We start from the raw sequence: 18,923 nt of genomic DNA, 5'->3' as shown, positions 1-18,923 counted from the left end.
TAATCGCTATTTTCTAGCCCTCATTTGTTTAGAAATTTTGTACTGTATGAGATGACTATTGTCGAAGACAGTGATCAATCTACACCGTCTATGGCTGAGTCTCCTAATCAGTCAAGTGTTGATATCAGTAGTCCCTTGTATATGTATCCATCTGATAATCCCGGAGCAGCTTTGGTTCCTGTTCCATTTGATGGCTTTGGATATCGACATTGGAGAAGGGGTGTAATGTGAGCCCTATCAATGAAAAATAAGCTGAGATTCATCAATGGGGAATGCAAGAGACTAGATCCAAATTCATCAAAATTTCGATTATGGGAAAGATGTGATGACATGGTCACTTCATGGATTATGAACTCATTAGCTAAGAAAATTGTAGATAGTGTTGAGTACGTAGAAGATGCAGTTGAATTGTGGAGAGAACTTGAAGATCGATATGATCAAACAAATGGAACAAAACTATACCAGATCCAAAAGGAAATCAATGATTTATCCCAAGGAGCCCTTGATATCACTGGTTACTACACTAAGATGAAGAAGCTATGGGAGAAACTCAACACTTTGATTGCCAAATCCCATTGCACTTGCAATTGCACATGCGGAGCTAAGGAAAGCATGCACAAAACTGAGCAGGATAAGAGGTTGATACAATTTCTCATGGGATTGAATGAGACATACAATGTGGTTCGAGGCAGTATACTGATGATGAATCCTCTTCCTACAATTGCCCAAGCCTTTTCTTTACTAATTCAAGAGGAAAGGTAGAGAGAAATCAAGCCAATTGGTCATTTAGCTCTAGAATCATCAGCCTTGAATGCTAGCACAAACAGACCTGGGTCATTCATGACAAATTATTCTCCCAGTAACAATCACAACAACAGGAACAGACCTTTTTGCGATTACTGTAAGAGACCAACGCACACCAAAAAGAAATGCTACAAGCTTCATGTATACCCTCAAAGTTTCAGTCAGAATCAGAATCCAAACATAAATCAAAACCAGACCTCTAATTTCAATCAAAATCCTAGGCAAAATTTCAACTACAACCACAATTCCAACAGCAACCAGAATAATAGGTTCAATAGAGGAAATAGAGCAATGGCTAATGCACATGTAGCAACCACTGATACACAACCTGCTGAGACTGAGAAATATGTTGCTCATGATAATGCTCAAAATGTGAGTCTCACCCAAGGGGAATACAACCAGTTGGTGAGTCTACTGCAGCAGTTTCAATCAAGAGGAGGGAGAGATTGCACAACTAGTGCTAATATTGCATCAGGAACAACAAACTTTGCAGGTATGATAGCTTGTAATTCCTCCATTGATTTTGGTAAACTGTCATGTGAATGTTTCAAAAACAAAGCTGACTCATAGATTATAGATTCAAGGGCATCAAACAACATGATTTTTAACAAATCCTTATTAACCAACATAATAGCTTTACCCTATCCTTTATTAGTTGTACTTCCAAATGGCTACATGGTAAAGGCGACAGAAATTGGTAGTGTGATGCTCACTCCTAAGATCACTCTAGACAAAGTGATGTTTGTTCACTTCTTTAGATACAATATAATATCTGTTCATTCTTTGGCCTCTCATCTCAATTGTCTTGTTGCTTTTATTAAATATTGTTTCATACTGCAGGCCCCTTCAATGAAGAGGCCTCTGGTGATTGGTAGAGTGAGAGATGGGCTGTACATCCTGTGCCCAAGCTGTCTGAAGAGGAACAGTACAAGCCCTGCAGTAAAGACTACTCATACCTTGTCCACTACTTCTACTTGTTGCACTTGTAACACATATTGTCCCTCTCATTCTATTGTAAATAGGCCATTACATATCAATAATTGTGTTTCTTCTTATCCAGTTGTAAATAGTCCATGTGCAAATATTGAAGAACAATTTTCCTTTATAAGTCCATCTTCTGAGGTTCCTAGTATATTCTCTATATGTTGAAAGCAATATAGATGTGTTGTGGCATAATAGACTGGGACATGTACCCTTTGTCAAATTGAAAAACATTACTTCTATACCTGTCACTTTCTCCCAAACAACCCTTCAACTGCACCATTTGCCCAATGGCTAGACAAGAAAGACTGTCATTTTCTCAGAAAACCAGTACAACCAATAGAATCTTTGAAGTTCTACATGTTGATCTGTGGGGTCCATATCATGTCCCTACACATGATAGATATAAATACTTCATAACTATGGTGGATGATTTTAGTATATCTACTTGGACTCACCTTTTATCCAGCAAAAGTAATGCTCTTCAAATACTCAAAGAGCTCATGAATCTAGTAGAAACCCAGTTTGGTGTAACTATCAATTCCTTAAGGTCAGATAATAGATTAGAGTTCACTAACAAAGAAGCAAGTATGTTGTTTCAATCTAAGGGGGTCATCCATCAAAGAACATGTCCCTATACACCACAGCAGAATGGTGTGGTGGAAAGAAAGCACAAATATCTCCTTGAAATAGCCAGAGCTCTTCTCTTCCAATCCAAACTACCTTTAAGATACTGGGGTGAATGTGTTCTTTGTGCCACCTACATTATAAATAGACTACCTTCTAGTTCTATTAACAATCAAACCCCATATGAACTACTGACAAAAGAAAGCCAAAGTATTCTCACCTAAAGAACTTTGGTTGCTTATGTTATCCTACTGTACCAATACCACACAGGGACAAGTTTGAAGCCAGAACAACACCACATGTGTTTGTTGGTTATCCTTTCAACACAAAAGGGTACAAAGTTCTGAGTCTAGCCACCAGGAAAATTCATATCTCCAGGGATGTGGTATTTAATGAGTCCATATTTCCTTTTGCAGTCAATATGAACAAATCTCCTCAATCATCTGTCCCTCATCCAATTCCTTTCATTGAGTCCCTATGTGAGCAACCTTCTGATAATACAAATATCACACAAGTGTCTGAGAAATTGAATAGTCAAAGGAGTGCAAATAACACATCTAATCCTATGTCACCTGCACATGTAGCTTCCCCGTCACATTTTGTAGTGCCCACTTCTTCACTGCCTGATTCACCACAATAATACTACACTGAACAGACTCATGAAGAACCTGTCCAACTAATAAGGCAATCATAAAAAACTCATAAATCACCTATCTATCTGCAAGATTATGTACATTTCTTTCCTCACCTCAAAACAAATTTTGTTTCCCTAAGTGCTTTATTCTCTGTGAACCACCATATTGCCTCTGATCTACTAACTGCCAATAGTCAGACTCTTGTGATAAATGTTTGTCATGACAGGGAACCATCATCATATGAGGAGGCATCCATTGATCCTGCATGGTAAGCTGTAATGACACAGGAATTTGAAGCACTATATTCCAATCATACTTGGGACCTAGTAATCTTGCCACCTGGAAAGCAGGCAATAGGCTGCAAATGGGTATACAAGGTGAAGCACAAAGTAGATAGTAGTATTGAAAGGTTCAAAGCCAGGCTGATTGTTAAAGGCTACACTCAACATGCAGGAATTGATTATACAAAAACTTTCTCACCAGTGGTAAATATGACAACAGTGAGGGCCTTGATAGCTACAACAGTTAAGAAAGGCCGGTCCATATCTCAGTTGGATATGAACAACGCTTTTCTCCATGAAGACCTCAATGAGTAGGTGTACATGCAAGTACCACCTGGGCTAGTTTTAGACAAACCAGGATTGGTTTGTAAACTGAATAAATCTCTTTATGGTTTAAAACAAGCTAGTCGACAATGGCATGCAAAATTGACTGAAGCATTGTGCTCAAAGGGCTATATACATTCCATGTATGACTACTCACCTTTCTACAAAAGAAATGGAGAATCCTCAGTATATGTTGCAGTGTATGTGGATGATGTACTACTCACTGGAACTGACCAATAGAAAATTGCACAACTCAAAGCATTCCTACATGAACAATTCAAGATCAAGGACCTGGGGCAGCTACACTACTTCCTGGGTTTGGAGATTATGTATAAAGATGATGGGGTCATCATATCTCAAAAGAAGTTTGTGTTAGACTTGTTAAAGGAGTACAATTGTTTGGATCACAAGCCTTGCTCTTCACCTTTGGATCCCACTATAAAGCTGAAGGCTAGAGAAGGCACAATACTGAAGGACCCTACCTATTATCGAAAGCTAGTAGGTAAACTGAACTTTCTAACTAACACCAGATTGGATATTGCATATAGTGTTCAACACTTAAGTCAGTTCATGCAGTAGCCCATAGAAACCTATCTGAAAGCAGTATTTCACCTGTTCAAATATCTGAGGAATGACCCTACCTTAGAAATTTTCATGTTAAAGGATAGAGATCACACAGTTAAAGCTTATTGTGACTCTGATTGGGCAGCTTGCCCGGATTCTAGGAGGTTCATTACTAGGTTATTTAGTACTATTGGGTAACAGTCCTATCAGCTGGAAATATAAGAAACAAGAGACTATATCTCTATCCTCTACAGAAGCAGAATATAGAGCTTTGAGGAAAGTAGTGAGGGAACTAGTATGGTTGAGCAGACTATTTGAGGAACTGACTGTCCCATTTTCCTTGCCTATCTCAGTCTTTTATGACAGTCAGTCTGCACTGCACATTGCAAAGAATCCAGTGTTTCACGAAAGGACCAAGCATATAGAAGTGGATTGTCATTTTATGTGTGATCAATTACAAGCAGGCTTAATCTCTCTCCACCACATTAGAACAAACAATCAACTCACATATGTTTTGATTAAAGCCCTGACTAGAATCAAGCACAGTGCTACATTAGGCAAGTTGGTTGTGTTCACTACACCTCCAACTTGAGGAGAGGTGTTAAGATTAATTATTCATCTTAGCTTAGCTTAGTTAGTTATTGGAGCAGAGTTATTAGTGTTAGTTAGCAGTTAGTGGAGTAGTTAGTGGTTAGTTAAGTGACAGCTGTAGAAGCTTAGTTAGCTGATTTTATTTCTTCATTTTCCTTATTATTCTCGTTTGTATATAGTGGACACTCCACTCACTTTTCATTTTTCAGTGAATTGAAATTCCAGAAACTTCGTCTATCTCCTTCTTCATCATTGTCTTCACTGTAACCTCCCATTGAATAGAGGTTCAGATCTCATCACCATTGAAGCTCAACTGAGCTTTGAGCTACTATTTCATTGAGAAATATGATATAAGGAGGTTAGGTACTACATCATTCTTTTCAGGTATTAACTAATATAGGCAAAATGGTCTCCGGGCCATTTAAACTTGTACTCGTTTGTCAACCCTGTAAATGAATTTAAAAGTTTTCCATTTAAACACTTGTACTTAACAAAATAAGTATCAATAAACACTTCTGACCATTGACCAAGTCTATGTGACAACAATATGTGTGACTTGGCAATAGTGTTTGCATATCATGCAAATCAGACACGTGAGAGCAATTTTCTTGAAAATGAAAAGAAAAGATAAAAAGTAAAAAAGAATAAAAAATTCCCAAAACCCACCCGACACCCCATCTCCCCATCCCCTTTCCCTTTCTTTTCTTTTCTTTCCCCTGAAATCATGTGTCCTTTTGTTTCTCTTTTTTTTTTTTAATCTCCATTAGAGGCTTTGAAGCTCTTCACTATATAGCAATGGTGTACCTATGCTCCATAAAAATATCCCCAATAAACCAATGGTCTGACTTCCCAAACATCACAATATCTCCTAGACCTACTAACCTTTGTCTCCTTTCCCATTAAAACTGCTGAAAAATACCCAAAATCATATCATTCTTAGGAATCAAAATAGATAGCCATTTTTCTTCATTAAAAGCTTCACTGCAAAAAATTAAAATGAATATCATCTTTAATTTTTTCTTGTTTGAGAGATTGTCCACGGTAAATAAAAAATTTAAGTCTTTCAATGGTGACTTGTTGAGGCAATGGCTAATTTTACTGATATAAGAGGTCTTTTGAGAGGAGAATTTTTAAGATAAAGAGAATGGAAAAAACAAATTAATGATGATAGAGTATTGAATATGGTGGAATAGTGGTGGATCGACAGGAGCTTTGACTACTAAGAAGACAAAAATTAATTTTTTTAAAGAGGAGGACAATAACAATCTGGTAAAATGATTTTTCATTTAAAGTAGGACCCACAGATTACACAAGTCAAAGAATAAAAGACTTAGTATATTATGTGTCAGTCATGTCCCAGCGAGTGAAGAACACGTTCAGTCAGATGTGTTTATTAGTATTAAGTTCATCAAGTAGAGGTGTCCAAATGGAAAATATAAAAGTTTATATATCGGGATGACAAACCGGTGCAGGTTTAAGTAGATACGGGGTCGTTTTGCCACTAATATACAAGGCAGGAGTCAGGGGCGGAGCCAGAGTCCGACTATGAGTTCGGCCGAACCCAGTAACTTTGATTAAAACCATGTATGTATCTTAGAAAGTTCATTGAACATATATAAATTATTAATTCAGAACCCGATAACTTAAAAAGATTCGACTTCCGAACCTATATGTTTGAAATCCTGGCTCCACCGCCTCTCGCAGGAGTTATGTCTAATCTTTGTCACCACAAAGTGGGTTCTACAACAAAAAAGTACAATGGGTCAAACTAAAATTGACCACAATGCTCACCAGCAGTACTTACCGCATAACATTAAAGCGCGTCACTTGCAAAATAGAGAAAAAGAGGACATTTATAAGATATTTTGGTGGCTTGTGAAAAGGATTTTTTTAAAAAAAGAACACTACTAGAAAAACATTAATTTCTGACTGAAATTTCCGACTGAAAATGAAGTAGTCGCTAATGGGACTAATTTTGCGACTGTTGTAGTCGGAAACAAATCTGAATTTTTATTACTTTTAAAAAAATAAAAATTCGACTATTATTCCGACAAAAATAGTGTGAAAATAGCGCGTCAATTTCCCTTGTTCACTTTTGCTACCGATTTAGTCGGACAATAAAAAGTCAAAAATATTAGTTGGCCAACAAAGCGTCGGTCGCTAAGTTAAAATTAAAATGGTAAAAAAAAATTAAATGGTTTTGTGACCACGTTAGTGAGAAATCTAAATTTAATATTTCACTAAAACCTTATTTCCCCAATTTCTGCGCGCCCTATTTCCCCAATTTCCTTCCTCTCTCTCTCTCTCTCTCTCTCGATATCTTCCACTTCATCTCAGCGGCTGACAGAGGTCGGGCGAACGAATATTTCAGGTAACTGCACACCACCCAATTCTTTCTTTACATCTTCACTCTCATTAGCGTGAATGAGTTGCAGTGATATTTTTATAATTCTCATTCATTGCTGTAATCATATCTTGTTAAGACATTGTTTCTCTTTTCAATCCATGTTGTGTTATGCTTCTTATTGAAATTTCTAGTAATTAAAAAGGGGGAATTTCTTTTGTAGTGGTGATTTTTCCTTTCAACAAAGGTTGTTACTGTTTCTTACCTAGAAACTGTTGTATTCATTCTCGTCTAGTTAGCTTGTTAATTAGCCTTGACCCTTTTCAAGCTTTTCATATTCTGGGAAAGTTTTCTCGAAAGATGTTAACTGGACTAGCAAATATGTAAACCTGTCGATTCTTTCGTTTTCCTTTTTTTTTTAAATACATTTTATTTTCTTCTTCAGTTTGTTTCATCGCTTAAGGTACTCCAGCTTTTCTTGTTCAAGGATCTTGTTTGGTTAATATGAAAGTTATGGTTTTACTAGAGGCTGGGACTCTACAAGTTTCTGGAAATCAAATGTTTTATGTAGCTTATTGTAGAGAAAGTTAGTCCTGAAGAATTAACCCAAATAGCTGCAATCCAACCGCTTAAACTAAAAATAGCTAGCAGATGTATATGTATAATTCATTTATGATATGTGTATGACCATGCATAATATGTGGTATAATCTATGTATATCGGCTAGAAAAAGTAAATAATGAATGCGGTTAGTTATTTGTGTAAAGATTCCTCTTCGACCACTTGTTTTCTCCTACTTTGGTTAGATTTTTAAATATTAGCATTAAAATTTGACTCAAGCTCCACTGTTACCTTTCTGGAAAAAACGAAGGACTCAAACTTTAAAGTCTAGATTATGACCAAAACTCGCCCAATGTAAGTTGTAAAATTATAGCTATGTTGAAGCCCAAGCTTGTGACAAATGCGTGCTTTTATTTCTTACATTAGGGGTATGCTTTCTTGAAAGTATACTTTCTTGAAATACACTAATTCAAATGCTTTTACTAGTAAAATATACTTTCTTGAAATAAAATGAGGCTACTTTAAAAGAATGAAGCTCAAATGGAATTCATACTTTCTTGTGGAGAGCTCTTTCAACTTGAATATGCTTAAGTAGAATGTATTTGTGATTAGAATCTGCTTAATTAGAATGTATTTGTAATTACAATGTATTTGTGTAGATGGCTTGTGTTAAACGATCATAATACTAATTAATATATATTGTTTTAAATATCTTGGATTTATTTTGTGTAGATGGAGCTTGCACATCGTAGATGGATGTATAATCGAATTTATCCTAATCGTAGTGGGTTGAGGGAGGAATTTATAGAAGGGGTTGCTGAATTCATGGCTAAAACAAAAGCACTTCATAAATTTCTCAGTGAAGGGGTGATTAGGTGTCCTTGTATGAAATGCAAGTGCGAAAAGTTATTACAACCAGATGTTGTTAAAGTTCATCTTTATAAAAAAGGATTTATGGAAGGAACATCCCGTACAAACATGGAGGAAGATCCCGCCGATGAACGTGAAACAAGCGAGGAAGAATCATTTGATGAAAATGAAACAAGCGATGAGGAAGAATTACTTGATGAAAATGAAACAAGCGATGAGGAAGAATTGCTTGATGAAAATGAAACAAAATAATGAATATCAATCAAGCGAAGAGGATTGGCATGTTGGTTTTTATGTGTTTTCGTTTTCATTTAATAAGCTGAAGAATTTCTTTACATTTTTTATGTCTTAACATATTTCATCTAATGTTTTTAATATACTTATGTTACACAGATGGCGCCGGGTAAAAAAAAGAAGATAAGACACGATACCCAGCTTCCTCAGTACACTTCAGGTCCCATGACCTCGTCTGTGCCATTTATGAGTCCTTCTCCTCATCCTCCTCATCCTCCGCCTCCTCCTCCTCCGCCGCCTCCTCAGATTATTTTTGTTTTGATTTTAACTAGATGCAATTGAACTTTATCTAACTTATTTTTTTTTGCAGGAAAAGGAAAAAGTGAGACTTGTGACTTATGTTGAGGTCTTTGAGGACAAACATATGAAAAAGAAAAAGGATGGGACAAGAGAATGGGTCGAGCCGCGTGCTGCGAGGACATATGTAAGATCCTAACTACAAGATTCTCTAGTTTCGTCTTTTGGTTTTTTATTGGAGATGAAAGAAGTAGCTACATTGAAAGAAGTATCCATTACCTGATAATTAGGCAAAGGGAGAAATAACTGCAAAATCAATACAATCAGTTAACAAGAAATGAATCTATGTGTTTTGCTTGATCTAGACATTAGCCTAGTGGGCACTTAGAAAATCAGAACAATCTAGTGTAACAAGTGCACTTGGCAATTTTGTCAATAAAACAGAGTAGATATTTTGATGTTCTGAGCAACTCTTAGCCACATTTTATGTATAAATGTGTTGAGGAAGGGGACCCAAAATTCCCATATGCTCATATGGCATAAATGCTTTTGGCTTTTGTTTTCCTTAATTTTATTTCCTTTTAGAGGCATATAGATATAACCATTTCTTTTCCCTATATGCATGTTCTGTTTCTTGGACAACTAATAATTGAAAATCAACTTTTCAAGGTAGGGTTCATCCATTCCTTTTCTAAAAATCTAACTATGAATCCTACAACTCAAAACAGCTGCTGATGCAAATTTTCAACACAACGGACTTTCTATTTTTCCATTTTCTTTTCATTTGAACAGATAAAAATTTGAGGATATCATTTGACATAAAAAAGAAAACTATTTCACAACCTAAGATATTTGACAATTTTCCATAAAAGCTAGGTAAATCTTTCATCTTGGAAAGGGAAAAAAATTGGAAACTTAGCAGACATGAAATCTTTGCAAGAATATATTACTCAGTTGGCAATGCTCTCCATCTAGAAGACAAAGTAGGTGGAGATTGACAAGAAAGTACCATGGTTTTCACAATAAGCATATCATACCAATAACAAATTATTTTAAAAATCTTAAGGCCAGTGAATTTGTTGCCGGGGAAATTGGTAAAAACAAGGCCTTCTAGATCACAAATACTACAAGGAAAGGACTTTTGAACACTGTTGCTGGATAAATCAATATATGTTAGGGAAGCAAGAGCTGACTATCTATTACTATCTATCACAAATACTACAAGGAAAGGACTTTTGAAGCAGTTTTTTAAAGGATTATCTATTACTAGCAGGATCTTTAGTCTTGCTATTCATCTATTACTAGCAGGATTCTGACTAACTTGCTAACATTTTTCATGTATATATGTATCTCTTTCTCTGGTTGTGAACAAAATTATCAACTATCTGTGTTTTTTTGAAACGGAGGTAAATTATTATCACTTTATTGCCAACTTGACCATAGTGAATCAAGAATATCAAACATTTTAATTTCAGGAAGCCTATCAGCAACGTTTTGAGGAATGGCTTCAAAGTCAACCCGATTCCGAGGATGGTAGCTCAACCCAAGTGTCTCTCAATGATATAGCTTCAATATGGACGGAGGTAGTTATCTGTGTTTTTTTGAAATGGAGGTAAATTATTATCACTTTATTGCCAACTTGACCATAGTGAATCAAGAATATCAAACATTTTAATTTCAGGAAGCCTATCAGCAACGTTTTGAGGAATGGCTTCAAAGTCAACCCGATTCCGAGGATGGTAGCTCAACCCAAGTGTCTCTCAATGATATAGCTTCAATATGGACGCAGGTAGTTAGTGGCGCAAAGAAAGGTAGAACCTACGGTCTTAGATCACAATATTCCGTTTGTCATTCTACGACATTGTTGTCCGGTGATGCGAGTTATTCGCAAGATCAAGAAAAGGTGGAAGCATTACGAAAAGAAGTTGAAGAGTTGAAGGAGGAACGGAAAGAAGATCGCGCAAATTAAACAAATTGCAGAGTCTAGTGAAGAAATTTATTAGCGGACGTCCATTTGATCCTTTGAATGGCGAGGATGGCGGGGATAATGAGTTTTAGTTTGTTATGGTTATGATGTTTGAGACATTATTATTTGTTGTAGTTGGATGTTTAGACTTGGTAATATTTACACTTGACTATGATTGTAATGTTTTAGACTAGATTGAATGGTGCTAGAATGTTTAACTCTTTTTGGATGTTTTAGTTACAAGTATTTATGTTTTGCATTTTATGGATTTGATTAGTTGCAATGGTGGATAGACTGGTTGAAATGGCGGATTTATTGGTTAGCATTGTGGAATAATTGGTTGGCATGGTGGATTAATTGGTTGTTGTATATTTGAATTGGCAGGTGGTACTGCTTAAAAAAGAGCTGGAATTTGGCAAAGAATTCCCAATTTTCCGACTGATTTCCGACCATAGTAGTTGCAAAATGGATCAAAATATTCCAGATTCAGGAACATATGCGACTATTGTAGTCGGAAATATAAATAAATAAATAATTTTAAATTAGATTTGCGACCACGGTAGTCGGAAATATAAATAAATAAATAATTTTAAATTAGACTTGCGACCACAGTAGTGAAAAAATTCAAATAAAATTAAATAATATTATAATTATGTATACCTTTTGCGACCGAAGTAGTGGAAAAGTTAATATAAAATTAAATTTAATTTAATTTGTTTGTGACCGCGTCAGTCGGAAAATTAACTACATTTATTAGCCGTTTTCCTATTTTGACTTTCCGACCGCTGTAGTCGCAAATTGCGGACGGATTCGGTTGCAAACTATTTCAGATCAGCTATTTTGCGACTACGACTTTTCGGCCTGAATATAGTCCGAAATTAGCATTTTCTGACCACTTTCTGACCGTTTTTGTAGTCGAAAAATAGCCATTTTCAAGTAGTGAAAGGACGATCATAAATTTTTGGCTCTCTGATCAAGGTGAAGTAATGGAACTAATTTTCGGAACTGAAAGCAAAAACAGAATCTTGCCGGTGCTTATGGTGAGCTCGGGTTGAAAGCAATGCTGCTGAATAGTAATGGCAAATGTGGCAGCCTCTCAATTCATATCTTTGAGATTTTTATGATATTTTTAGATAAATAAAAATATTCCTAATCTTTACAGCTTAATCTTTTAAATGAGGCGATCAAACACAGTTCAACATGGTACTAGATCATTTAAAGGTTTCAAGTCTCACTAAAACTCATTATCAAACAGTATGTACTTTCATGTGCATGGCCCAAGAAAAAGAACCAGGCCTGCACGAGGAGGTGTGTTTTTGATATAATCAAATAAATAAATGTGATATTTCCCTATTAGTTTAAACATTTAAAAGAGACGGTCACACTCAATACAATAGAGATGACTTATTAACTTAAACTTAAACTTGTAGATGAGGTAGTCACGTATAGTTCGACATAAATGACTCGGATTAAGAGCCAGATCTTTTGACACGAGCTGGAGTTCCTCAGTAGTAATGTGTGTTTAAACAAGAGGAATGGAGAAAATAAGATTTTGTCAAGTATGATATACATCCATCAGTCATAAACCTTATGCTTAGAGAAGGACAGAGAAAATCTGGAAGAGAGAATCTTTTGTCTTTCCTTTTGTTTATCCAAACCTTCTCTGAATTTCAAACTTGTTTTCAGTACTCATTAGCAGCAGTGATAAGTTATGTGTCTTGTTATGTTTTGATGATCTAACAAACTTAATGATAAGAACCAGATCGGGAACCTGTTACACATCCCCAATGTGCCAAAGCACAACAACTTTCAAATCGGGCACAAGTTCCAATAGCTAGAGTCAAAGAGACGACGGAGGGAACAAATGGACATTAGTTCCCCTGCTAACAGTAAAGTCGCTGCAACTGTTCCTCTGCACACACGCAACAGTGTGAACAATGCAGCAGTCACTTTATGGAGCATGCCTTGTACCGGATATTTGCTTGCATCATCCAAGTGACATCTCTTGGATATTATTAACATGAAGCAATGAAGAAAACATACACTTGCACATTCGAGAATTAATCAAATTTCCTTTCAAGTGTATTGACATCTTGCAAGTGACTTCCAGACTTCAAGAACAAAGAACAACATAACGAAGGACATGTTTCCAACATTGTGTTATTATATGTCCTTAGTTGTGTTGCACCTTTGTTAAAGTGATTTACTTGTAATTCCTACTTAACTTAGCTAGAAGCATTGTGTAGGAAATCATTTGTAAAACCATAAACCTTGTGTTTGTGTCTTGGCTAGAGTTAGTTAAGTTGTGAGCTTTGTAGTAGAGTTATTACAAAGATGCTTGTAATAGAGTTATTACAAGTGAGTGAGGGATCAAAAGTTTAATTCCAAGGTTACAATATGTTGTAATCTAAAAGTTGCTCGGTTAGTGAAATTGAAATCCTACGAGTGTAGGTCGTGATTTTTAATCCCATGAGCTGAGAGTTTTCCACGTAAAACTCTGTTGTATCATTTACTTATCTCTTATTGTGTGTATTCTGTGGGAACTGATAGAGAACCAATTACTCTATACAGTTTGGTGACCCTAAGTTTCTATCAAGTAGTCATGTCACGCCATACTATTAAAAGAAATAGAAACTATACAGATAGAACAAGAGGCATTATTTGATCCAATGCTACATGCGTTAATTGAAAATCATTTATTGCTGACATGCCTAGAAACTACAACAGACTAAAACTTTAGCCAGAGAACTGATCAGTCACAAAGACAATCTTGCAAAGATCATAACAGTGTATGTTATGCCATCGATGAAGCTTCAGAAACATACATCAAAAGTTAAACTCTCAATTCATATCATAAATTTAATTTATTACTACATCGCTATCATTAGATCCTATAGTGCAACAATGCAGAAGTTCCACCTAGACCTTTTCTGCGGAAGTAATCAGCATAGTCTTTCACACGGGTTGTGCGATATTTTGGAGGATTTTCTTCTGACAACAATTCCTTAATTAGTCCATAAAGCTTGAGAGTTGGAACTAAACCAGTATAGAAGAAGCTTGCAACTGATACTCTTGGACCAACTTTATTTTCCAATACTCTATGCTCAACACTTAGGTACTTGTCATTTGATATGAGCTGGAATAAAACACCAGAATAATGACAATTGGTATAAGTACCAAACTGAAGGAGAGTGTTGGAGTAACACTAAAGTTGTCTCAGTATGATCTATAGGTCACGGGTTTGAGCCGTGGAAGCAGCCAATAATGCTTGCATTAGGGTCGGCTGTCTACATCATACCCCTTGGGGTGCGGCCCTTCCCTGAACCCTACGTGAATGCGGGATGCCTTGTGCACCGGGATGCCCTTTGTATAAGTACCAAACTAGGTGTTATGTTCATTATAATTGAATAGATCTAAGATTAGAAAAAAATGAATATATAATACGAGCCTGTAGAAGATCTCTAATGTTCACCACAAGAGCACCAGGTGTAGGAGTGTTTACCCGAAAAACGGATAGAGTTGAATTTGTACGTAGTTCTAAAGGTATGTAGTATAACTCGACACAAATCGTAAGAGTAAATAAGAATATCGAATATTGACTGTAAAGATGAAAAATAAGCAAAGTTGAAAAGAGGATGATTTATGGGTTAAGCAAGATGAATCAATCTTATGAAGCTAAAAAAGGATAATTCTTCAATATGGGAGTGTATGATATCTGAGTTACAATGTATGCAAAAACTTCCTCCTTTACAGAAATATGGTCATCCCTCTTATAGTAGAGGGATCATACTTTAGATATAATTAAAAATAAATAGTGGGGAACCCATGATACATCAGCTTTTATTTAATTTTCGCTCAGATTCTTTCTCTTAGTACGGTTGTAACGGCTCTTGTCTACGAGCTCGATCTTGATCAGACTCGGTATTGGTCGGTTTTCAATTTTAGAGCTCGATGCGGGTTTGAGCTCGATGTTGACTCGGGCCCAATATTAGGCCGGTATTGATTGGCTTTTGGCCCTTAAGCTCGATTCCACTGCTTCTCATCATAGTTCGATTTGGACCCGAGATCGATAATGACTTTGAGCTCGGTATTTGAGTTGTCCCTGAAACTTGAAGCTCGTTTGTGTCTTCTCCGGATCCCATCTAGATATTATGAAGACTTTTTTCGGTCCATCTCTATCAGTCGTACGAAGGCCAAAATCAATTTCGACCGTATACAAATAGTCTCCTCGTTTCTCGAAAAGGATGTGGCAAGAAACGATATGATTTTACAACAGCTCGATTGGATGTACACAGAATTTTGCATCGAGTCCGACCATGACGTACGTGATAGTTGTCCCGTCGGTTCAGTTTACCAAGGTATTTAATGTGTGTCAGACGTTGGTCGGCCACCACTGATATTGAATCGCCATCGCTCAATCTATAAATAACCCCTCTTTTTACTATTTATCACTTTTACATCTTCAATCTTCAATCTCCAAATTTTCCAAGTTCTTTCTCGCATCTTCTGAGTTCATCTGTAAATCTGTGATTTTTCTGAAAATATCTTTCTTATGTGATTTTTACTGAAAAATCTTTCTTCAAAACACCACATCTTTGTCATCTCCTTCTATTTTCCATTTCTAAATCAAAAATGGCGAAAACATCTAAAACCATTTCTCAATGAGAAAAAGCTTCTTCTTCACAACCTACCGTCGACAAAACACCGATGGAGCCACGGCCTGAGGAGTATGTTCCTGGGGGGTGTGTTCTTACCTCTGATTTTAAGGTCGATAAAGACTTGTCGGTTCCCGGTCGATGCGAGCCAATATCGAGGTATATGTGCTCGATAACCGAGAGGCATATCGAGCAGCTGAGGAAAGACTGTAACTGGGAGAAAATAGAAGTGATAATCCCGGCTCCCAAAGAAAATATCACCACTTATGTGAAAGGGTTTTTAAGTGTGTATACTTACCCTTTCACATTGGGCCCCCTCGACCTTGTTGTCATCGATTTTTGCCGTCAATATCGGGTAACCCTAGGACAAATCCATCCTTCGTTTTGGCGGATCGTTATTCTGATCCGTTTCTTCGTGAACAAGATCGAGGGGATGCCTTTCACCCTTGACCACCTTATTTGATTGTACAGCCCCCGCCTCTTTCGAGGCGGGTTAATAAAACTTCAGCGCCAGGCCTCCAAGGTTTTGTTCTCGAGTATAGACGAGGACAAGGATCAAGGTTGGATGGGTAGGTTCGTTCGAGTGAAGACTTCGGACCTAATACCGGCCGAGAAGATTCCATTTCCCGAGAAGTGAAACATGAAGCGTAAGTGTAACTCTGTCATTATCTCCAATTGTTTTGTTCCTTCGTCTCTTTCTCACAGATATCTCCCTTTGTGATGCAGCGGTTCCTTGGATGCCCGGTGCAGTTCCTGACCTTAAGAACTAGGTACGGGGCCTGGCTTCGACCTCTACATACGTCGAGCGCTCATGGCGTGATTTGTCAAAGGGCCGATGGGAGGCCAAAAATCATGGTAAGCCTTTTTTCTTGTATCTTTGATAGTTCGAACGAAGCGTTTTCCATATACGTAGTCAATTTTCTTATGTGTAGGCCTGGGCAAATATGCGGTTTTGAGGCCCCTGTCCGACGAGGAAGAGGCTTCGGCCTTTGTTCCAAAATCGGTGCATGAATAATAAAAGAAAAAGGGCCTCTGGTTCCGAAGATCCAAAATCGAAGACGAGGATGGCTCGTAAGTCGAGAAAGGATATCATTCCTTTGACCGAAGAATCAGTTTGGCGTCTAAGGGATAAAGATAAGGAAGAAGAAGATGACGGGTCTGTACTGGTGGCCCGAGTGAAGAAAACCATTGATGCCTCAAATGCAGCTGGATCGATGGTGGTTCGTGCGTCTCCGCCTCGAACTGAGGTGGTATTGGAGAAGGATTCGGGAAAAGTCCCCGAGTTAATGGAGGTCGAGGATGCCTCCCACCGAAGTCGACAACCGGTGGGTATCCGAAAGGGCCGATCCCGAGGCTCTCCAAACCGAGGAGAACGCCCCAAGCGAGTCGCCTGGGGCAATAGTAATCGGAGACTCGGCCACTCTCTCTACTTTCTCCGAAGGGGCGATTCGAGAAGCCCAAGCTTTGGGGGCCCTCGAGATAAACCGATCTCATGAAGGGGAGGACCTCTTCTGTGATTTGTTTACTGGTGTCGAGGATGTTGATGGCCCTAGTGATGTGTCGACCCTTTTCTGTGAAGTGCAACAAGCTCTAAATCGGGTAAGTCCTAATTCCCTTTCTTGATATCACTTTTATGTTTGCTATTCTTTTCTAACTTCTTTTCTTCTTCTTCGTAGGCCACAGCGGTTTATCAAGAAGCATGTTCTCGGTCTCGAGCAAAGCTGCATCGGTTCGAGGCCGACCTCCGACAGGTCACGTAGGAGAAGGATGCCCTTAGACTCCTTTCCGGGCAAATGGAAGAAGATCAAGGGCCTTCGAGCGGAGTTAGCCAAGGCTCATCAAGACCAGACCGACCTGACTGAGCAGGTAATGACAATCTTGAAAACGCATGGGCTTGATTCAGGATCGGAGGCTAATATTTCGATCTCACAACTGCAGCAGATGCTCGAGATAATCGGGCAACTTCGTGAGGAGGTTGATATAATAAGGGCGGAGACCATGGGATGGAAAGATTGCATGGACCGCCTTGCTGCAGAAAAGGAAACTATTCGGGCCCAATTATTATCGACCGAAAGTCAAATTCGAGGTCTAAAGGAGAAGAGCTTGGTTCAAGCAAGGAAAATAGAGGATCTCGAGGCTCGGTTGTCCTTCGAACTTGCTAAGGCCAAATCTGATGCCAAAAAAGCAAAGGCTAATGCGGATGCATTTGTGGCCATCTATCGGGCCGATGCTGAAGCTGCTCAGGTACAGGCAAGAAAGGCAGCCGAGACTGCTAACACTCGAGCACATTAGGTTGATGAACTTACTAAATGCCGATCTCGGAGGGAGACCCTCGAAGAGATCCATGCTCAAGGTTTCGATCTCACCGAAGAAATAAAAAGGGATAAAGAGCTCGAAGTTGATGTTGAAACCTTGTCTTCCGATGATGATGGTGATGATGATGATGATGAGAGCAAGAGTGGGTCCGAGAGCGGGGAGGAGCCCGATGGAGAAAAGACATGCCCTCGGAGATAACCAAGAAACTTAGCCCTTAGTTTCCATTTTATATATATATATATATATATATATATATATATATATATATATATATATATATATATATATATATATATATATATATAGACTTTCCTCTATTTTATTCTCTGCTTTGTGAATATTTTGTTTCATTCATGCCTTATGCAAAGTTTTTCATAAGTTCGAGGCATTAGGCAATTTGATCGAAGTCGGACCTTGTAGTCTTTATAACCGAGTGAGCATTTACTCGAACTAGAATTACAAATATCCCTTAGGCTTAATAATCGAGTGTATTTGCTCGGACTCGGGATTATGTGGCCCATAGGCTTAATAGTCGAGTGAGTAATTCGAACTCGAAGTAATGTAGCATGTAGTCTTAGATGTCGAATGAGTGATTGCTTGAACTCGAAATAAGATTAGCCCTTAGGCTTAGTAGTTGAGTGAGTGATTGCTCGAACTCGAAATGTGTAGCCCGTAGGCTTAATAGTCGAGTGAGTGATTCGAACTCGAAGTAATATAGCCTGTAGGCTTAGAGGTCGAGTGAGTTATTGCTCAAACTCGAAATAAGATTAGCCCTTAGGCTTAGTAATCAAGTGAGTGATTGCTCGAACTCGAAATAAGATTAGCCCTTAGGATTAGTAGTCGAGAGAGTGATTGCTCGAACTCAAAATATTG

The 18,923-nt window shown here is 37.8% G+C and overlaps 1 protein-coding gene and 1 long non-coding RNA gene across 3 annotated transcripts; both read left to right on the top strand.

Moving 5' to 3' along the window:
- Positions 1-240: 240 nt before the first annotated feature.
- On the top strand, positions 241-762 carry LOC142168821 (uncharacterized). The gene has a single exon (XM_075229979.1). It carries the CDS (start codon positions 241-243, stop codon positions 760-762), a length of 522 nt encoding a protein of 173 aa, XP_075086080.1.
- Positions 763-7,023: 6,261 nt separating this feature from the next.
- Positions 7,024-11,338, top strand: LOC107759787 (uncharacterized). 2 transcript variants are annotated; one of them, XR_012698537.1, is made up of 5 exons: positions 7,024-7,178; positions 8,445-8,865; positions 8,976-9,300; positions 10,589-10,696; positions 10,795-11,338. It is a non-coding gene; the product is annotated as an uncharacterized LOC107759787 (long non-coding RNA). The 2 variants fall into 2 exon arrangements; XR_012698538.1 differs by having other exon boundaries at positions 10,589-10,725.
- Positions 11,339-18,923: the final 7,585 nt, after the last annotated feature.

The sequence above is a fragment of the Nicotiana tabacum genome, chromosome 14 (assembly GCF_000715075.1).
Source record: "Nicotiana tabacum cultivar K326 chromosome 14, ASM71507v2, whole genome shotgun sequence".
NCBI lineage: Eukaryota > Viridiplantae > Streptophyta > Magnoliopsida > Solanales > Solanaceae > Nicotiana > Nicotiana tabacum.
Note: the sequence above shows the minus strand (reverse complement) of the source record. Positions and strands in the feature narration are given on the sequence as shown.